We start from the raw sequence: 18,547 nt of genomic DNA, 5'->3' as shown, positions 1-18,547 counted from the left end.
CCAAGTGAAAATAAACCTGGACAGGAATCCCAGATTGGGAAAGTAACTGTGGAAAAGTTGGATTGTGAAAGACTCTTTCATTTTTCATAACTTGACAGCATAATTTTAAGCTCCAGGAAAAAATGATGACACTGCTAGAAATGATCACTGATAGAGAGTTCTGTAAAACTGAACGTGAAACATAGGGCCAGCACCACTGTAATAGCTGAATTTAAACAGAAGAATTCAGGTCTCATACAAGATAGGTACATAATGGAAAACTTGACCTCCGCTGCAATTCTGTTAAATGTGTGCCTTCTGTTAAAAAAAGAAGTTGGCAGCAAAAATGGCAATGGATGGCAGAATTTGAAAGAGCTTATTCATGCAACTGGGTAAAAATCACTGTGGCACAAACTGCCTGGAAAATGACACTTAAAAGATTTGCCCATGTAGAAGGTGTTATGTATGTATGCTCCTTGCTACCTGCAAGTTAATTGTCCACTGAGTTGTGTGTATACATAGAACTTCACAAAGTGTTATTTTTAAACTAAATATTTTGAGTTCTTAATTAAACCAGATCAGAAAATATTTTTACAAGGCTGAATGTTTCTATTAGGCTAGTCATAAAGCAAACATTATTCTTATTCTCTAGCATGAGTCACAACTAACTGTATCAATTGCTTCATAATACATTAACCAAATAGCATGGTGGCAGCGAGCAAGGCTTAATCATGTCTGTCTTTCCATTCTGTGTCAGTACCTTCTATACTGTCTTGCCCTTACTGCTCAAGTGATGCATTATGCGTCATGCTTTCACATAATTCAGGATTAAATTGAAGTATGAAACAGGTGAGTGTCTGCCATTCTTAAAACTTGAATCCACTGTGAGTCTAACTGCATGTTTAATTCTGGACACCTATATTTGAATGGATAGTTCTGAGCAATTTTGGCAAAAGTAACTTACCACTGGTAAGTTAATCAGCTGTCACTGGTATAGCTAATGTAAAATCTCACTCTCTTGTACTTGACTCTAGTGCATTCTTGCAGCAGTATCATGCTGGAAGCCATTAGAGATGTTTGTTTACAGGCTCGTCTGCTAGGTTCCATTGACGAAAGCTAAGAAAATTGCTGGCCCTTCTTAACCAGTAGCTGTTGTCTTGGGATGAAAATTAATTACATGCATCTTGCCGTATGAAGCTCGGGACACTTTCCAAGTAATTGTTCAAGAGTGCCCAGGTGCATGCTGAGGCCTTGAAGTCACCACAAATAACAATGCCAACCTGAAAATAATCCCTTGAAGCAGTATCAGCTCAAACAGGCTGTGCTCTGCCTTGTCTCATGTTGTGCTCTGAAAACAAACTACTGCTGCATGCAGGTGTTGTTGTTCTGGTATCACTAAAATTAAAATGAACAGATCAGGCTGAGATTTGTACAGTTGTGTTTCTCATCCAGATGGTTGGCTGGACCATGCCCAGCTACCTGTGTGATCTCTTGTTGGGGGTAGAAAAAGAATGTCAACTCGGTGATTTAAAGCAACTTATGTCAATAATAAAGCAATAATAATTAAGCAAAACAACAACAAAAAAGAAACGCTTTTTCAGTTTTTATCTGGTAATTCCAGATAATGTGGTACCGTTTGAGTTGGCCTAATTAATTCATATTATTGTGCAAAGAAACCAAGAACAAATATTTAAAAGACAGTGCATTATGTTTTATATTCCTTGTATTGGTTTTACAGTTAATCTTTGTGGGATTGTCTCCCCACATGCATTTGTGAGTTCTTACATTAAAATCTTGCTGTTAATAGATACCTTAGTATGTATAATGCTATTTGCACAGATTTTTTTCTATGTACTTTATATCGTTGTATATAAGTAGATAATTATACATGAATTTGTGATAGGTCTGCTCTTGCTCCTACTGTCAGCAATGGTGTTACCCAAATGGGAGAAGTAGCGCAAATAAACTAAGGGTTAAATTCATGTACTGTGGTGTACATGCAGTCCATGTATGTGGATCTCTTTCTTACTCTGTGGATCTCTCAAAAGATACCATTTGATCATCCGAAGAGTGGACTTTCTCTGTAAGTTGCTCAAATGAGGCTGGGGGGGTAAACGGGACCACCAGAACTCAGTACCTACATTTAAAAAACTTTAAAAACTCTTTACTTCAATCATTATGAAGATAAGCTGTAAACCAATAAACCAGTTTGTGGCAAAAAAGCTGATCTCCTATTCTCAATCCATCTTCACTTTTGATATTGTGCAGTCTGATGTGCTCAAATATTGGTGATTATTATGGAAGAAGTGTTGGAACCCCATCATGCAAATTCTGAAAAGTTATGGACATAAGGAGTTAAGAAAATGCACTTTAATCTCTTGATTATTTTTTATTTTTAGAGGCATAAACCCCCATAAACTGACAGTACTGGTATGAGGTCGACCATAGTAAATATCTGTTGTATTATAAAAGCCCCCCACACTACAAAAATCTGCAAATCACCATCACTCAATTTGTGCACATTACAAGGATAACTTTAAGCACACAAATGTCTCAAAGGAGATGACTTTGTTCAGATCCTCATGAACTTTATGTACAGCGCATCCCAATGTCAAGTTCTTAAATTATCCCTTAATTAAAAAGTGATCGCTGTTTTCAGTTTCAGACTTCGCAAAGCCAGGTAGATAATAAACTGCATATTGCACTGTTGGGTATGTTTCACTTGGCCGTGTTCTGGGCATGGTGACTGGTTAGTGTCATTCTCATGCTGAAGTACCTATGGCGTGACAGAACTGCAGCTGGCAGCTTGGAGTGCCAGGACAGCAAAAGCTGGCTAACAAGTTGGGCTTCGTTTAGATGATAGTCTTGCCTCTTAAAAATGGTCTGTTACTGATTTATTCAGGTAACACCTACTTAGTTTACACAACTTATTTTTGTATCTGAGTTAATCCCCTTTCCTTTTTCTGCTATAGGCTTTAGACTACTTTGAGGCATAAGGTCTAAGATTCTGATCTGTTGGTGTTTCAGTGCTTTCATACCTCAGCTTCGGTGACTGCTTTAGCTGGGTCCTTACTCCTGAATTGTTACTATGAACAATTTACTCCAAATGTGCTGGTCACTGAAATCCTAAAATGGGAATTACAGATTTTAGAAGTTTTCAATATATCGGGAGTAATGGAGAGCTGCCCCAGCTAGAATCAAGTGAAGTATCTCCAGTATTGGAAGCAACCTAAGAATGAATTTATGAAGCTGGGAGGCTGGTCTGTTTAACCTGTCTGGGGAGGGAAGATGCTGGGGCAGTTTGCTGTCAGCACCTGAGCTATTTGTAGTTATTAACTCTAGGGTGGACAAAGTCCTGAGACAATAGAAGTTGTAAGTAGAGAGGTAGGGCAGAAAAGGATTGGGAGTAAAAACATTGAAAAATGTTAAGGTGAGAGCTAGGAGTACAGTTCTATAAGCAGTCCAATAGTAACAATTCACCTCTCATCTAAGATACATCAAGAAGAATTAAAAAAAACAATTGGATTGTCAAAAAGATTTTGGCTAATTATAGCAATGCAAGATGACTACCTTGGCTGACCTCTGAGCTAGGCTGTTTGTCTGAAAATAGGATCTTTTTGTACAAAATATTGAATTTCCACTTTCCATATGAAATTGGATATAAATTTCCGTATCAAGAGAAGGATAAAATATGGGAAAAAATTCAGAATAAACAACTCTGAAAAAAGTTCAATTGCATTATCAAAAATGAAAATGTCAAGATTTTATATGTGGGAAAGAAAGGCAAGATAATCCAAAGGGAAATGAGCAGTCTGAAAACTTAACACCATCTAGTTTAAATTGTTGCTTTTTATTTAAACATTTTGATTGATATGAAAATATTAGTTTACTTGTCTGTTGCCTTAGCTTTTTTGTTCAAGATAATACATCTCTTCTGGCTTTAAAATATATACCTTTACAGATCTGATTTTTTTTTTTTCTTTGAAACCATTTCTTGTCTTGTTTCTACTAGTCAGTAGGGAGTAAGCGATGAAAGTAATAAAGCCAAATTAGTGCAACTAGCCAGTATTCAGTACATTCAAGTATTTAGAAGGTTGCTTGTCTTCCTTGAGATACTGTAAAACAGATGCTACTGTGCCATATACAGTTTGTCATAAACACACAAATCATTTATTTAGCAGTCTTTGTTTAAAGAATGCTTGTTACCCCAGACAAACTAAAACCCTGCCAAAGTCTTCATCTTCATCATTAAAAACGTTATTCCCCTGTCATTAGCTTTTATTGGGGTAGTAAAGGGTTTTAATCAAAATAGGTTGGGGGGGTGTAGTGGTAGGAAAAGCACCAATTTGATACAATTAGAAGTGCAATTTTGCTGGTGTATTTTTCCACTCATACAGTGAACACTTCAGCGATGTGTGACTGTACCAACATAGTCTTTAAGATGTAAACATGACCTTGTGGTTCTATCAATTTATGTAGATTAAGCCGAAAAGGAACTGTGGTGAGGGAGGAGGAAGAGGAAGGAGAAAGTCAGGTCTTCAACGTGAATCTGGCTGTAGGGTTAAGTTCTTTAATCTCTTTCCCTTAGAGCTCTCTAAAACTGGCAGAGGTCTGAATACGAATGATATCCAGCCTTTCTCTGGTTGCATCAGAGCTAACCTATGGGTCTGCATGTTCTCTTCTGCTGTGATGGTGCTGCAATAAGGTGAATTGAGATTCTTCTCTCAATGGAAGTTCACCGGGTGACTTGAATGAGTTCAGCACCAGCCTGCAGGAGCAGTGATAACACACTGTGCTCAGGTACACTGACCTGCTTGCAAGATCAGACCCTGAAAAAGAACCTATGAGGGCTCCAATATTTATTATATCCTTTCCTTGTGTTGGTGACTATTTGTGACTTCTGTAACTACAGGAAAATTAATTGCATCAATTAGAGTACTGTCATGTCTTAGAGCACTTAATATCATTAAATGCTAAGGATGGCGTAACTCAAATTCCTAGTAGTGGTCTTGACTATGCCTCCCCACCCCCCAATAAATCCCATCACTATCAGAATCGATGTTCTCCTCTGTCTGCACTAGGAAGTGATTATTGTGCCTTGTTTTCCCCTGGATACTCCTGAGTGTGACCTGTTGAGTGAGGTTATCTGCCATGCTTACCTGTTGGCAGAGCAGCCCAGGTGAATAGCCCCCAGCCTGTTACTGCTGATCTGAGCTGGCCTAGCAGAAAAATTACTTTGAATAAAAAGGCTATTCCCTAGTCATGTGAGCAGATCAACAAGCATCTGAGGGGGTGGGAAGGTGGGGTAGATGATTAGCTGCAGTAGCAAGGCAGTGATGAGCAGCTTGGGCAGACCGGGAATGGTAACCAATTTCATGGAACAATGTAAGTTCCACATTACCTTTCTAATGCAAACAGTTTTTCTCTGAACAAAAAATGCAAGTCTGATGTCAGATGTGTGAAGTATTTGTCAGTAAAGCTTTCAATAGAAGGTATTTTAAAACATTTTTTTCTGTATTAAAATTAAAAAAAACCCCAAAGATACTGGATGTTTCTGGGGAAACTGTGATGCCAGCACTTGTGATGCATGAAACTATCTGTAGGAGTAAACTTTTTTGGATCTGAACTGGTAAATATGAAACCGCTTGAAACAAGTGTTGTTTCTTAGGTGTTTGTACAGTGCCAGTTGTGGTGGAATTCTTGGTTGTAAAATACTAACTCTAGAAATTACTGGGGAGTTTGTCTGACATTGTGGCAGAGTTTGAGACTTGTTCTGATATGGCCAATTTAAATATCATCATTTCAAGTGGTTAAATGACATGTAAACAAGGATACTGTATACAGAATTAATGTGAAAATTTACAAAATCAGTGGAAGGTCCAGTATTTGATTCTCACAAGAGACTTCTGCTAGAGATGAAAGAAAGACTTCTGTTAAGTATAGAAAATGAACAACTGAACTAAAACACCTGGAATATTTTTTGTGTGTAAGTCAGGTCCAATTGTTACTGGAATAAACAAGTGCAAATTGTTTGCAGCAATGAAAAGAACTACCCTGTTGGGCAGGAGGTTGCGTTTATTCTTGCTTGTTATTATGAAGGAAAGATTTGATATTCCTGGTGACTATGAAGATTTAAACCAGAGATTTATGTTAATGCAAAGGATTAAAATAATATTAATACCATTTATAAAGATGAAAGTATTCACCTGCATTTTATCTGTTTGCAGATGGATGTGCCATAAGGGAAATAATGAAGGGGGAGAACATGACCTCACTCTGAATTCCAACATCTGGTTTAATACTGCACTCACATGGTCATTAATTATTAGTTGTTTTTACTAGTGTGTTTTTGAACAGTGTAAGTGTGATGGACTTTTTCCTCCCGCACTAACTTACGAATATCAGGAAATAACAATCTACAACTTCAATTACATAGTGCCTGTTTAGCATATGGCTTTGTGTTGCAGATTTCTACAAGCTATAAATATTACTCAGGGTATTTTTTTTTCTTGCTATTCTGTCACTTTCAGACTTATTTTCTAAACAGTAAAGAGCTTGAAATGCTGACTTCACTGTAGAATTGTCAGCTGTGTTTCCCCGGTTTCAAACCATCCTCCCAGTGCAAACACAGGCCATGCCAGCATGGAAAATTATGTACTTTATTTGGGAGCCCTGACATATAATATTATACATATATGTACATACATTTCATATGGAGAAATTATAGAAAAAATATGATTTGAAAAAGGAGGCAATTAAGGTGAAGGTGTAAACATCACTAGCTGTTTATGTTCTGTTTTGGGTTTTTTCCTGCTCTTCAACCAATTGTTTACTAACAGACAAGTATATATAAACAGAAGCCACCTGGATTTGTTATGCAATTCAACTGATATGACTGTGGAAATGTCCCAGCTCTCAAATCAATATAAATCTTCAAAAGGTTTTGAGTAGTTAAACATCAAATAATCCATATAGTAAAAGTCATAGCTTTGTTGTCGTTGAGAAGGAGAAAGCTCTGCAAAATACTGTTGTGTAATTTTAGTGGTAGTTCTTTCTTCATTGGAGTGCCTATCTTTAAACTTGGGGAAAGTTAAATTTTGTGGAGCACCAATTAAGTGCAAGAAAAAGTTTGCATCTTCTTCCATACTTTCAAATTTCCCAACAAAGTCGTAGTCTATTAAACATGGGCTGCAAAGCCTATTGACGTGATCCCAGTGGATATCCATACCCACTGGCCTATGTACATCCAGGAGATATTGAATGAACTCTTTAAATTTGACTCCAGAGCCTGTCCTTAATGCTTCTTTGGTGGCATTGACACGGTATCTGGAAATGATGGCTTTTCCAAAAACTGGGTGGTAGTAATTGTTTGGATGTTCAAACTTGTCCCGAAATGCAGATACCAGTTTTTCAAAAGGTTCACGAATAAAAAGCATCTTTGTGTAAGTGTTGAGCCTATGATAAATTCCTTTGTGATCAAACCCATCCAGCCTCTTTAAATAGTTTCCATAGTGCACTGTGTTGTGCTGTATATCTTTTGTGGAAGAAGCCAGCCCATTAAGAACCATGAGCACACGTTTCCAGTTAGAGCAGCCGGCTTTTGGTACTTCACAGTATAAAACTCTATATTTATCTTCTACAAATATTCTAGAAACATGATAAGGAGTGATTATTCTTCTGTTATTACTCTTGTATTTAGAACAAGTTTCCCTCATTATCCGCTTTCTTTCTCTTTGGATCTGATAGAGACTTTTCCACTTGTTGTTGTTTCTGTCCTCAGATTTAAGCGTGGGCAGGTTGAGAATGGAGCTGTTCATGGAAATCAGAATTGGGCTCTTCTTAATTATAAATCTTTTCCTCCGTTTATGGAGCCTGATGGAATTAATTTCTTTACCTTTCTTTTGATCTTTCATTGCAAACATTATGCTGCTTTGCCTTCTGTCTGTGCTCTGAAGCTTAGTGGGCACGCTTTCAGGTAGGTGTAATGAATTGCTCTGCTTTACCATTGCTACTCCGTCTGCAGTATTTTTTCTTAATCTTCTATCCTGGTTATTGCTGGAAACACAGTCCTGATGGGGGGGGAAAGATGAAAGATTTTAGTAAATGAGTGTTTGTCACTATTAACAGCTTGTACAACTTAATGGGGATCTATTCATACACTCTGAGTTCAGCAGAATTGTACAACAAAATGCATTGCTGCAAGTTGTCAGCGCTGTGCATACATTGTGGTAATGACTTTTCTCTTGTCATCTTGTTCTGTGCTTACATGAAATTCAAAGGCTGAGAGGAGCCTGAACTGGGAAATTCCAGTTCAGATTTGGATTTAACTGTATTTTAGGTGGTGCCTGTACCCAGACTCTGATAAATACTTTTGTCTTAAATATGTTGTCTTTGAAATTTCCACAAAAGGTATCTGAGTATTTTGAGGACTTAATTATTCCAGGCTGCCTGTTGTCTCACAAATCTGTTTGTTTCCCCCCTACCCCTTTCAGTAGCTTATCTTGGCAGTGAGGGCAATTGTGCACAGAGTGAAGCCTGACAGGAAAGGGAGGTTTATGGTGTTTGTAAAGCGGAGTGAAGATGTAGAGGGAGCAAGAGTGGGAAGAGGGAAGCAGAAAGGACTGCAGTGAGAACATGGAGGCTTTGCAGAGAAGTGGGTTTGGCAAGAGCAGCGTGAATAAGGACCCCAAAGGGAGGCTTGAGTGAGGTGAGCCTGGGACCAAAGCAACTGAAACTTGATGAGAAGCAGTAAGGGGTGGGAATGAGGCTGTGGCTGGGATTAGGCAAGTGAAAATAGAGTAAGCAAAGCAGGTCTATGGATAAGGGGTTTCTGGGACCTGCTGTTTTTCATTAGGTGGATCTCACTGGTTAATACTTCTTTTGGCATACAGCCCAGATGTGCTCCATTACTTCCTGCTTCTCAAAGCAGCTGAATTAAATCCCTATCCACATGTCTATGCCTCTAAGACTAAAATTAGGTTCTGGACACTGTTTAACTACATGTCATCCCTGTTTTGAGAACTCATCTGGAAGCCAAGTGGCATATGAACCACTAGGGAGTATTTCAACAGAGGAAGCAGATGTAATTGCAGAATGTTTATTGCTTACCTAAAATACCTAATGTTTATTTAGAGGTTTTATAAATTGTAAATTTCTGATTTTCAGTCTTTATTTGCTCCCTAAAGTATTTAAAACTGGCTTCAAAAATAAGATACTGAACGAATTTTAAGGTATACAGTATGGGGATTAGTAGGGTCATGCTCTTTCAAGGTGGCAGATTATATCTTAATTGTAATAGTGATTTTACAAGTCTTTCTGTTTGGCTGAAAAAAGAGATGCTATAGGTAATTTATCAAACTTGTGCTGTTATGGAGGTTATATCTTGCCACATCCTTCTTTAAGGATGAGACATGAAAAAAAAAAAAGACTCAGTATTCATTAGAAAAAGTATTGGTGACAAGAAGAAAAAAAAAATTGTATTTTGTAGGTGACTTGCTTAAATGGATAACTATTATACAAAACTCAAACAGAACAGATCAGTATTAAACACAATTTTTAGAGTACTATGCAAGTTGTTGCAGAACTTAGGCTTCTAAAATGTTTTGCTAGCTATTCTGGTACTGGAAGTGGTATGTGATGTGCAGACTGGGAAACCAACTGATAATTCGTCACAGAAGACACTATGTATTCAGTTGCTGGGAGTGATTGTTGTACTCTGCTCTTATCTCCAGAGGTTGTTTCTAGTAGTCAAAGGTGTATTAAAGTTTTTGTCTGTGTAAAATATCAGATGTATCTTTAAACATTACCCTTTACAGAGTGGCTGAAATTCCATCTCATTTACTCATGATGTGGCTGATATTTCAAGGTTATCAAATTCAGACTTCCTAGATATTCGCAGCTTTAACAATGACAATGATGATGAACCTTCAGTTTTTGTGAAACTCAAATGCCATGATTTGAATGTCTTCTGTCAGTGTAACCCTTCATCCAGAAGGTCAAGCTGGAGCTGTAGAGATGGAGTGATGTCGATCACATCACACTGATTTCACCAGGCAGTGGCATTTGGGTAACAGCTAGCAGCTGCACAGTTGTTCCTCTGCATATTTTACACTTGTCTTTTAACTATGAAATAGTGAATGGCTGTGGTGGGCTGTCACTGCTGCTGTGAGTGTGTTAACAGCCACTAGATGGAGGAATTTCACCAGTATTTTTCTTTAGCCTATTTTTAAGTAGCTCTAAAGACATTCATTTGATCAGTACAATTTCATACAGTATGTTAATATATGCAAAGTTTACAGTATCTTTTAGCAATATCCAGTCTAGGAAAAAACTCATAAAACTAAAGTTGCATAGCTTATCAAATTCATATTTTAAAAGGAAAATTTGCGCTTCATGGCAAAGCTTTGATGCAGCTTTTCTTTTCAATGCTTCATCTCCAGTCTAGTGGCCTTATTTGAGCCATCTCTATCTGTACTCCATAGTCGGAATATGGGTACAATTTTCCTTATATACTTCTGAAAACTTACTTTTTTTGGTTGCTGGAATCCCATGTTATATTTTATCCCTAAACAAAGAAAGAAATTAAAGTCATTATTTTGTAGAAATAAAAACATTACTTTCTTTTTTGCTGGACTGATAAGTGTTTCCTCTCAGTAACTAAAAAGAAAACAGGAACAAGTTCTGTTAATACAATGATAAATAGATCAATGATGAATCATAATTAATGTATTTTTCATAGTAACAATATTCCTTGGAAGGCCTCTTTATTTATGGATGTTATAACAATTGTGAAATGGAGTGAATGTCTTTACCTCCCTTTTACAGATGGGGAAACTGAGATGGAGAAAAGTGATTGCTTAACCTCAGCTAAAAGGCCAGTAGCAGAACGAGAAGTGGCTGAAATTTGTGATCCCCAGTTAGAGCTCTCAAAAAAAGGCTGTTCTTTGTGTACTTACCTAAAGCTGTGTGGCTTCTCTCCCCCCCCTCCAACTTTTGATAATATGGTACTTAATCATAGTAATAGCTTGCATTGAGTATTATCCGTTGCTTTAAAACCAAAGCAACGCACAGTAGAGTTATGTATAAGTGAGGCAATGTCTGTAGAGTTTTGGAGAGACAAAACAATACAGAATTGTGTTTTGCCAAATCTTCTGGCTTCTACAGTGATGTCTACCTGAAAATATAATAAAGGTGTGAAAATCCTGGAAGGCAGCTTTAGCAGATGTATAGGATCTCTTTACTGTTTCTAATCTCTACTTAATTATAAGTTAATAATACAGGAATATATAATGGAAAACACTTCTTTAATTATGAAATTTAGTTTGGGGCTTTTCAACTTAAAACTGCTATAGTCACTGTTGCTTGAGAACTTCAGTTGCTTGAAGACTTCAGTTTAAGTCTGCATTATGAATCCACAGCCTTTTTTGACAAGAACAGGTAAAGGTATTGCAAAGCATTATAAGTGAAAGCATCATTGGAACAGCTCGGTCCCATCAGATTAATCTTCATGGTACTATGAAAGCTCTCAAACACTGTGTGTGCATAGTTCACATTGTACCTTATTGCTGTTAAAGTAGCAAGTCCAGCTTACATGATCAGTCATGTTTTGTTTTTTTAAATCAGATCTACAAACTGATGTTTATAGTAGAGGCTGAGTAAAATTGCTATGGTTATTTCTATGCTGTTAGAACTCATCTAGCAGTGCTCATTACTCTTTTGGCTCGTGTTTGAGCTTTAATTCCACTGCAGCAATTTGTTAGCAATAAACTCAAGTTAAGGTGGATGGGGATATTGTGATTCTGTGCCTATTAAAAGCAAAGGGTGTATTATTTTTACTTCATCAGAAAAAAGTTCCAGACATCTTATAGGAGTCTTAAGCCTTTTCCTAGCTGCGTCTCAAAAATGTTTAACTGCAAAATAAAGTCAGAGGTATATTCTAAAGAGAAACAGAGCTAATCTTATAGCATCCTTGTGTGGGTTCTAGAGGATTAAAACTGATTCTGTTGCACCAGGCTTTAGGAGATGTTATTGAGCTGTTGTCCAGTTCTTGATGTAATCAGGTAAAGCCACATTTATTCTACTGCTGTGTAATGTTACACGCAATGAAGATATGGAAACCTCTGTCCAAAAAGAATAGCAAAAACTGAGCACCAGCACATTGAAAGAATTGATGCTAGAGCACGGGTGATCTGTGTAAACCATGACAATGTTCTGTTTGTCAGCAGATGTAACCTCTTCTTTTTTGCTAACCCTAAAGGCATAACTTTAAGCCGCTTGAGCTAGACTTGCGTTGGCTGCTTGGCCTCCACTTTAAGGCATCATTAATACAGCTGGTTGGAGTAGTTGCTTAACTTTAGGCTTTCTTGTAGCAGAGCTTGAAATTAAATATTATTTTCCTTATAAATTTAGAATATAGTTATGCTATTCTTCTCTTACAGGCAGAAATCGTATATGTCAGGTACGGTTTTGAAAAGTTAATGTGGTTAATAAACTTAGTCTGGTCTTGTGGGTTGGTCAGTTCTGCTCATTTTCTATGGATATGTTTTGGTTTCTTGTGTATATATAATATAATGCACATAGTAATTCTCATAATAATGTTATTACAGACAATAGTCACCATTCTGTTCAGTACCAATTTCTTCCTCTCAAGTATTTAATTTCTGGTTTTTCTTTAAACTGTATTGAGTAGTGTTAAGTCATGCCTTGTCCTCTGTCACAGATCTTAGAGATTTACTTTGGCTGTCAATACTGTCAACATGCATGGATGAGAATTTACATATTTAAATATTTATCCTACTGTGAACTAGTTATGCCTACCAGTGCAAGATAGGAGAAGGGTTGTGCAACCCTCCCTGAAAGATAAGATCATATAACGTCTATAAATCCACTCCCTTTCTGAAAGCATTTTGAGCTTTTCATAATTGAAAACATAAATAGGTGAGAAAAGACTTGGTCACCTATCGGAAAACTAAGGAAGTATTTTGGACAGAATCATATGCAAATATTGGAGCATTTGCTGTGTCCAAATTGTACTGTAAAATTGGCATTAGTTTTTCTCCCCAGGTTTGTTTGGTTGTGGTCATTTGTCCTGACTTCAGTGGGAGCAGTGATAGCTTGTAGCAAAACCACACACTTTGTGTAATTACCATTTAAAGCTGGTATGTATCTGTCATGAAAAATAATTATTAAAAAAAAACCCCCACAAGTGCAAAGAGCAGATATGAGTCCATCTTTTTTTGTGGTTAATTATGACTAATCATGTTTTTGTAGTAGTGTTTCATAAAGATAACTTATTTTAGAGATTAATACTTTGCACTGATATACTGTGCTTTAAAAAATTTAAAAATAAATGCTAGTAGGAGATGAGTAACTTTAAAAAAATGATTCTTCATTTACTGGCTTTAGGATGTAATCAGAACAACAATTCATGTTTAATGTAAATGTTTGCTGAAGCACTTGCCAATCTCTTCAATGTTTTCTGAATTTGTGACTTCTGAAGTTGGCTTCTTTTAGCTGTCTTTCTCATGATACAGTCTGTCACTTCAGATTTAAAGCTACATGGAACAAAACCTCTTAAGTACAGTGAATTCAGGGAAGTTATTGCACAGATCTACTATACTAATCAAAATCTAAATTTAATGTTATGCTACATCTTTACTCTATGTTACTTACCAGCTCTCAGATTTTATTGCCAAAATGGTAATACTTTTTGCCATAAATAGAACACTGGTCTGTTTCACCCAGGTGAAGTTAGTGATCATTAAATGTTTGGTGCCAGACACGACAAGGACCAACATCTCGCTAGTGCTCAAACAGAGAGAGTATAGCCGAGAGACAGAATCATTCTATCAATTGTACATCACTTACGTCAGTTTTCGTGGTGTTCTTTTCTCTTCGCTTTGTGCAACCGTGAGTTTCCAGACCTGAGCTTGGCCTATGTTTTATGTCTGCTTTTGTTGTCTTTCATGAAATACGAGCCTTATGCTTCATCCAGTCCTACCATATAGTCAAACCCATCGTGAGCTTTTATTTTTTTTTAAATGCTACTAGCAACACAATAAAATGGCCTTCATCTTCCCTGTGTAATATTATATAGCTTTGCCTCTCTGCCTTCTCCTCTATCTCTGCTTCAAGACCTAATTTTGCTTTGCCTTCGGTGTCTTCCTCTGTTCCAAGACTACACTACAGCTGAAATATTTTTTTACTAAAAATGATAACTTCAAGCCTGCATCTGTGACTCCATCCCTTAATGGGCTTCTGTGTACAGTTTGTACTTGTTTGCTTCATCCTAACTGATTTGCAAAATATACTCTGGAAGGGCCGTTACTGTCATTGCATGAACATCTGTGTCAAGTGTCCTATCTGCATGTGCTCCGGTCTGTGGCCTTTACTCAAGGACAACATGTACTTAATCGCAGAATGAATAGTACACTAGTACTCAGAATTCTGATTATCATTAAAAACTCTTACTTTGAAAAGGATTTCCTCCAAAACATTGGTTAGATCATCTTTTTCCAGTTTTTTTGTCATTTAAAATGAACTCTAACTTGTACAGTATAAAAGAAATGCTCATTTCTGATCTTAACTTCTGTTTACATATTTGAATTAAATTACTCATTAAAGAAATTTAATTATTTTTAAGATTGCTACCATTGTAAACTATTTGTTTTTACACATATATAAAATATATGTAGTGTACATATTTGGAATACTTTAAAAATATATAAACCTCTTGTTAGAAAATGCCTTTATTTTGAAACTGAGGCCTAATTAATAGAACAAACTTTATATGTGTGTGTATCTGTTTTGTTTGCGCTATATATATCCTTTTTATAGCTGAAATTTATAGTTTATTTGGTTAGGGAAAAACACCTCAAAAGTCCCCATCTAAGCTACATACACAGTACCTCATTTTAATAAAGGTGAAATTAATGAGGCAAAGTAAAGAAGGCTTAGCAAAGCAGTAGCACATCTTAAATTCAAGAAAGAAGCAAACCTATACAGTGAATCTGTATAGTCTAACCTCTTTGAGTCTCCAGTGAAGCTGCAAGTATGCAGTGTCATTTCCCACAGATGAGTAAACTTTTACAGTGAGTGCTTTGGTTAAATGATACACTGTCGAGCCCTTGTCAAAGCTAAATGCTTAGTGATGGGACATGCATCATTGTGTTTTAGAGACTTGTGAAGTCATGTATTTCTGAGACACAGAGTGTCTGTTTTCGTGTCTGTTTCACACTAATTGTTGCAATGGTCAAGATAACACAAACAAATGTACTGTATTCTCTCTGAATGACAGGGTGCACACAGGAAAACCTTGAGCCTCCTGCAATTTGACCAAAGAACCTGTCTGTCACTCTTAAAATGAATACAGTCAAACACAGTCTCCATAGCACCACTCATTTTTATGGCACCTTTTTGTATTTGGTGGCAGAATAATTATATGTATGACAAGAATGATTTTATTTATGTATGAATTGTAAGGGTGAATTATTGGGGAACTCATCTGGGGAACTCGAGGTAGCTTTTCTGGAAAAAAATAGATGTTACTGTAAATATTTTATTCTGATATCCATTGCTTTTCTGGAAAAATCAGATGTTAATGTAAATATTTTATTCTGATACCCATCGCTTTTCTGGAAAAAAATTAGATGTTACTGTAAATATTTTTATTCTGATATCCATTGCTACAGTATGTACCATGTAGTGATTTTTTTTTTTACTTTATATCACAAAGCATAGTAAGTTATTTGTTACTATTCCAGCTTTTCACACATGAGAAGCAGAGAGGCTAATAGCTGCATTTGCCAAACTGATCTGGTTTTAGGTTGTCACATTTTGAATTACACACTCAAATATTGATTGTCTGAAAACCCCATGTTACCAGTCAAATTTTACTCAAAAATTTAAATCCAGACTCATATAGTGAGTCTTTAGTAATGTCTAGATTAGAATGCAGGTATCTGACTTCTAATCATGATGTTCAGTTCACCACATTGCAGATGATTGCTCAAGTAGTGAGATGTAGTTTATCCGCTGAAGACTAAGGTTTTGAGGCCCAGATTCTGCTGCACATCTCTGGATGTATCGGATTCTCACTTATATACTATCTGGGCAGTTGGATGTGCGTATCCTTAACACGACACATGTCAATGGACTGTGGGGTGTAGAAACACTTCCAGCTTGTGTGAGGCTGGCCCAGTAAGGTTGGGGACTGAGCTGCTGAGAGAAGGATCCTTCAGTAAGCTTCATTGTAGGGCACATGGGCTGCATGCAATACAAAGTTGCAACTTCTTAAAGAACATCACTGTGAGAGTGACCTACTTTTGCCCCTGGTAGGTGGTGCGTGTTCCAGGGGAGTCCTGATTTTTATAGCCATGATGGAGAACAGGGACTGCTAACTTGAGAGTACTTCTTTTTGCTTCCATGGTGCGATGTTAGTATTTCTCAAGATGCAATTATTTATTGGCTCCTCTTCAGTGCTTTCTACAATCTCTGTTTTTTGGCTAATATTTACAACCTTTTTTTTTTTTGTACTTTCTCTGCTCGTAATATTCATGCTTCTATTCTTTCCAGTAATTTCACTTCATTCCCTTCACCTTTCTTTCCCTGTATAAAGAATTATCAATCTCTGCTCTGACTCTGTGATCCAGCACTTTTGAGGGTGTAACAAAAACTAAGCTTGTAATATTTCCAGAAACAAGAATGTCTGCATTTGATTAACTCCATTTTAATTATCGTTCTGAATTTGAAACTTGTGGTCTATCGCTTTACTATTGTCCTTGCCAGCAATATTGATGCTAAAAAAAAAATCTCTTATAGGGAAAAATCTAGCTGGGATATTTCATTCTTCAGAGGGATGCTCATTAACAGCAACATCTGACAGAAATGCATTTTTATTCTAATAAAAATATACAGCATTTAAAGTAAGATTTATAGAAAGATACACTTCCTTTTTGAGTGCAGTTAAATAAAACAATATTTATTTGTTTGCTTTGCAAATGTTAAACCTTCTTATGTTCTCATGCCTCTGTGGTTCTGGTATGCAACACTGATCTCCTGTTAAGCTTTGTGGCAAAGAACCTGATTCCTTAAGTCCATCTTGCTGATTTAAAGGAGCTGAAAACTTAACAGTCACATTTGGTTATTTCCTTTGCACAGAGGGGGATGGGTAGAATGTTTCTGTGGCTATTTCCCAGTCTGCAAAGTAGCCCTTTGGAGCTCTAAGTAGTTAAATGTGACACTCTGAGTAAAGAGCTTCTTTTTTCCCTATTTTGGGAAGGCATAAGAAGTTTGCCAAGCTACCAAGGGTTAGGGGTTTTTTTAATCTCTTTATGAGCCTTCTTTCATATGTGAGTTCCTTTTGTAAATCAGATAACTCATTCTTCCTGAGTTCTTAGCTTTTTGTTTCAATCCTACCATTGCCAAGCATGCAATTTTTAATAGTTTAAATGCAATCTATGTGAGGAACTTTGAACTCTGACTTGTGGCTTATTCTTAAGCAGTTGTTGTGGTGAAGTAGAATACTTCCCAAAAAGATAGCCATTCACCCTCGTTTTCCTCTCTCCTGTGCTAGTACTGTGCACAAACTGAATTACTTCATATTGATCTTGTGCTTTTCAATCTGAGTCAGCCTCAGAGAGGTAGGCATTGAATCTAAGTGAAACAGTTAGCTTCATATGTCTAAACCAGGCAAATCTGCAGTTTCTCCATCCCATAGGCAGCAGGCAATGCAGTATTGTGCTGTGTTCATGTCATGGGGTACTTATGAAGGTAGCAGCTTGTGTGCACTTCAGTTGATTAAAACACGATTACTCTCGCTTTTTGTGACTGAAATGACTTTCCATCCTAATGAAGTGAGGGAGTCTCTGGACAGAAGTACTGTATATGGGGAATGCAATGCAATTCTGAAGGGCATACCCTGGAAATAATTAACAAGTGTTAGGTTTGTCCATCAGTTTGAACAAGAAAAAAATTACAAATGGGGGAACCAAAGTAGAGATCAGTACACACATTAAGTGACTTTTAATGTTTGCCAGTTGAGGACTTTCATACTGTCAAAGAACTTGGTATTCGCAGTTCATTTGTGGTACCAGTTGCTGATCTTGTATGTCTGAATTGAGCAAAACTGGCATCATTCTGAAGCACAGCGCTTGCTGAGTTGTGGCTGCTGCCCTGCTGTCATTGCTTCCCTCTTCATTCCCTAATTAACTCCCTTGTAACCAATACTGTTGGCATAATGTCCCTCTTGACACTTTAACTTAGGCCATCCTTCGTACACAGTTTTCTCTGCTTTTTCCAGTAATGGATTCTTGGAGTAAAAGATCACAGTATGGAGCTGGTACCCACTGTTTCTAAATGTGGGTGCCACCCAAGTATAGTGTTCATGTCTACACAATGTTTCTCAGACAAAATACCTAGGCTAGCCTCCTGCTGTTGTTTCCCCCTCATAAAGGCTTTGTAACTCTTGGACAACTTGCTTCATGTCTGTTTTGCTGTACGTATTTTTGTGTTAAGTGTACTAGTAAGAAATATCATCTCCTGAAACTTCTGTTTATTATTCCGTTATTTT

At 37.0% G+C, this 18,547-nt stretch overlaps 1 protein-coding gene across 1 annotated transcript in view; it reads right to left on the bottom strand.

The window, feature by feature from the left end:
* Positions 1–6,849: 6,849 nt before the first annotated feature.
* CHST8 (carbohydrate sulfotransferase 8) overlaps positions 6,850–18,547 on the bottom strand; it is a 141,179-nt gene continuing 129,481 nt past the window's right edge. Inside the window, exons 2-3 of the mRNA XM_072873172.1 lie at positions 10,506–10,543; positions 6,850–8,048 (exon numbers count right to left, since the gene is read on the bottom strand). Coding sequence (XP_072729273.1) covers positions 6,900–8,048; positions 10,506–10,543 — 1,187 coding nt within the window. The 3' untranslated portion in view covers positions 6,850–6,899. The remainder of the gene's footprint in view (positions 8,049–10,505; positions 10,544–18,547) is intronic.

This window comes from Ciconia boyciana, chromosome 9, assembly GCF_034638445.1.
Source record: "Ciconia boyciana chromosome 9, ASM3463844v1, whole genome shotgun sequence".
Classification (NCBI taxonomy): Eukaryota; Metazoa; Chordata; class Aves; order Ciconiiformes; family Ciconiidae; genus Ciconia; species Ciconia boyciana.
The sequence above is the reverse complement of the archived record's forward strand: the minus strand, read 5'-3'. Positions and strand labels throughout refer to the sequence as shown.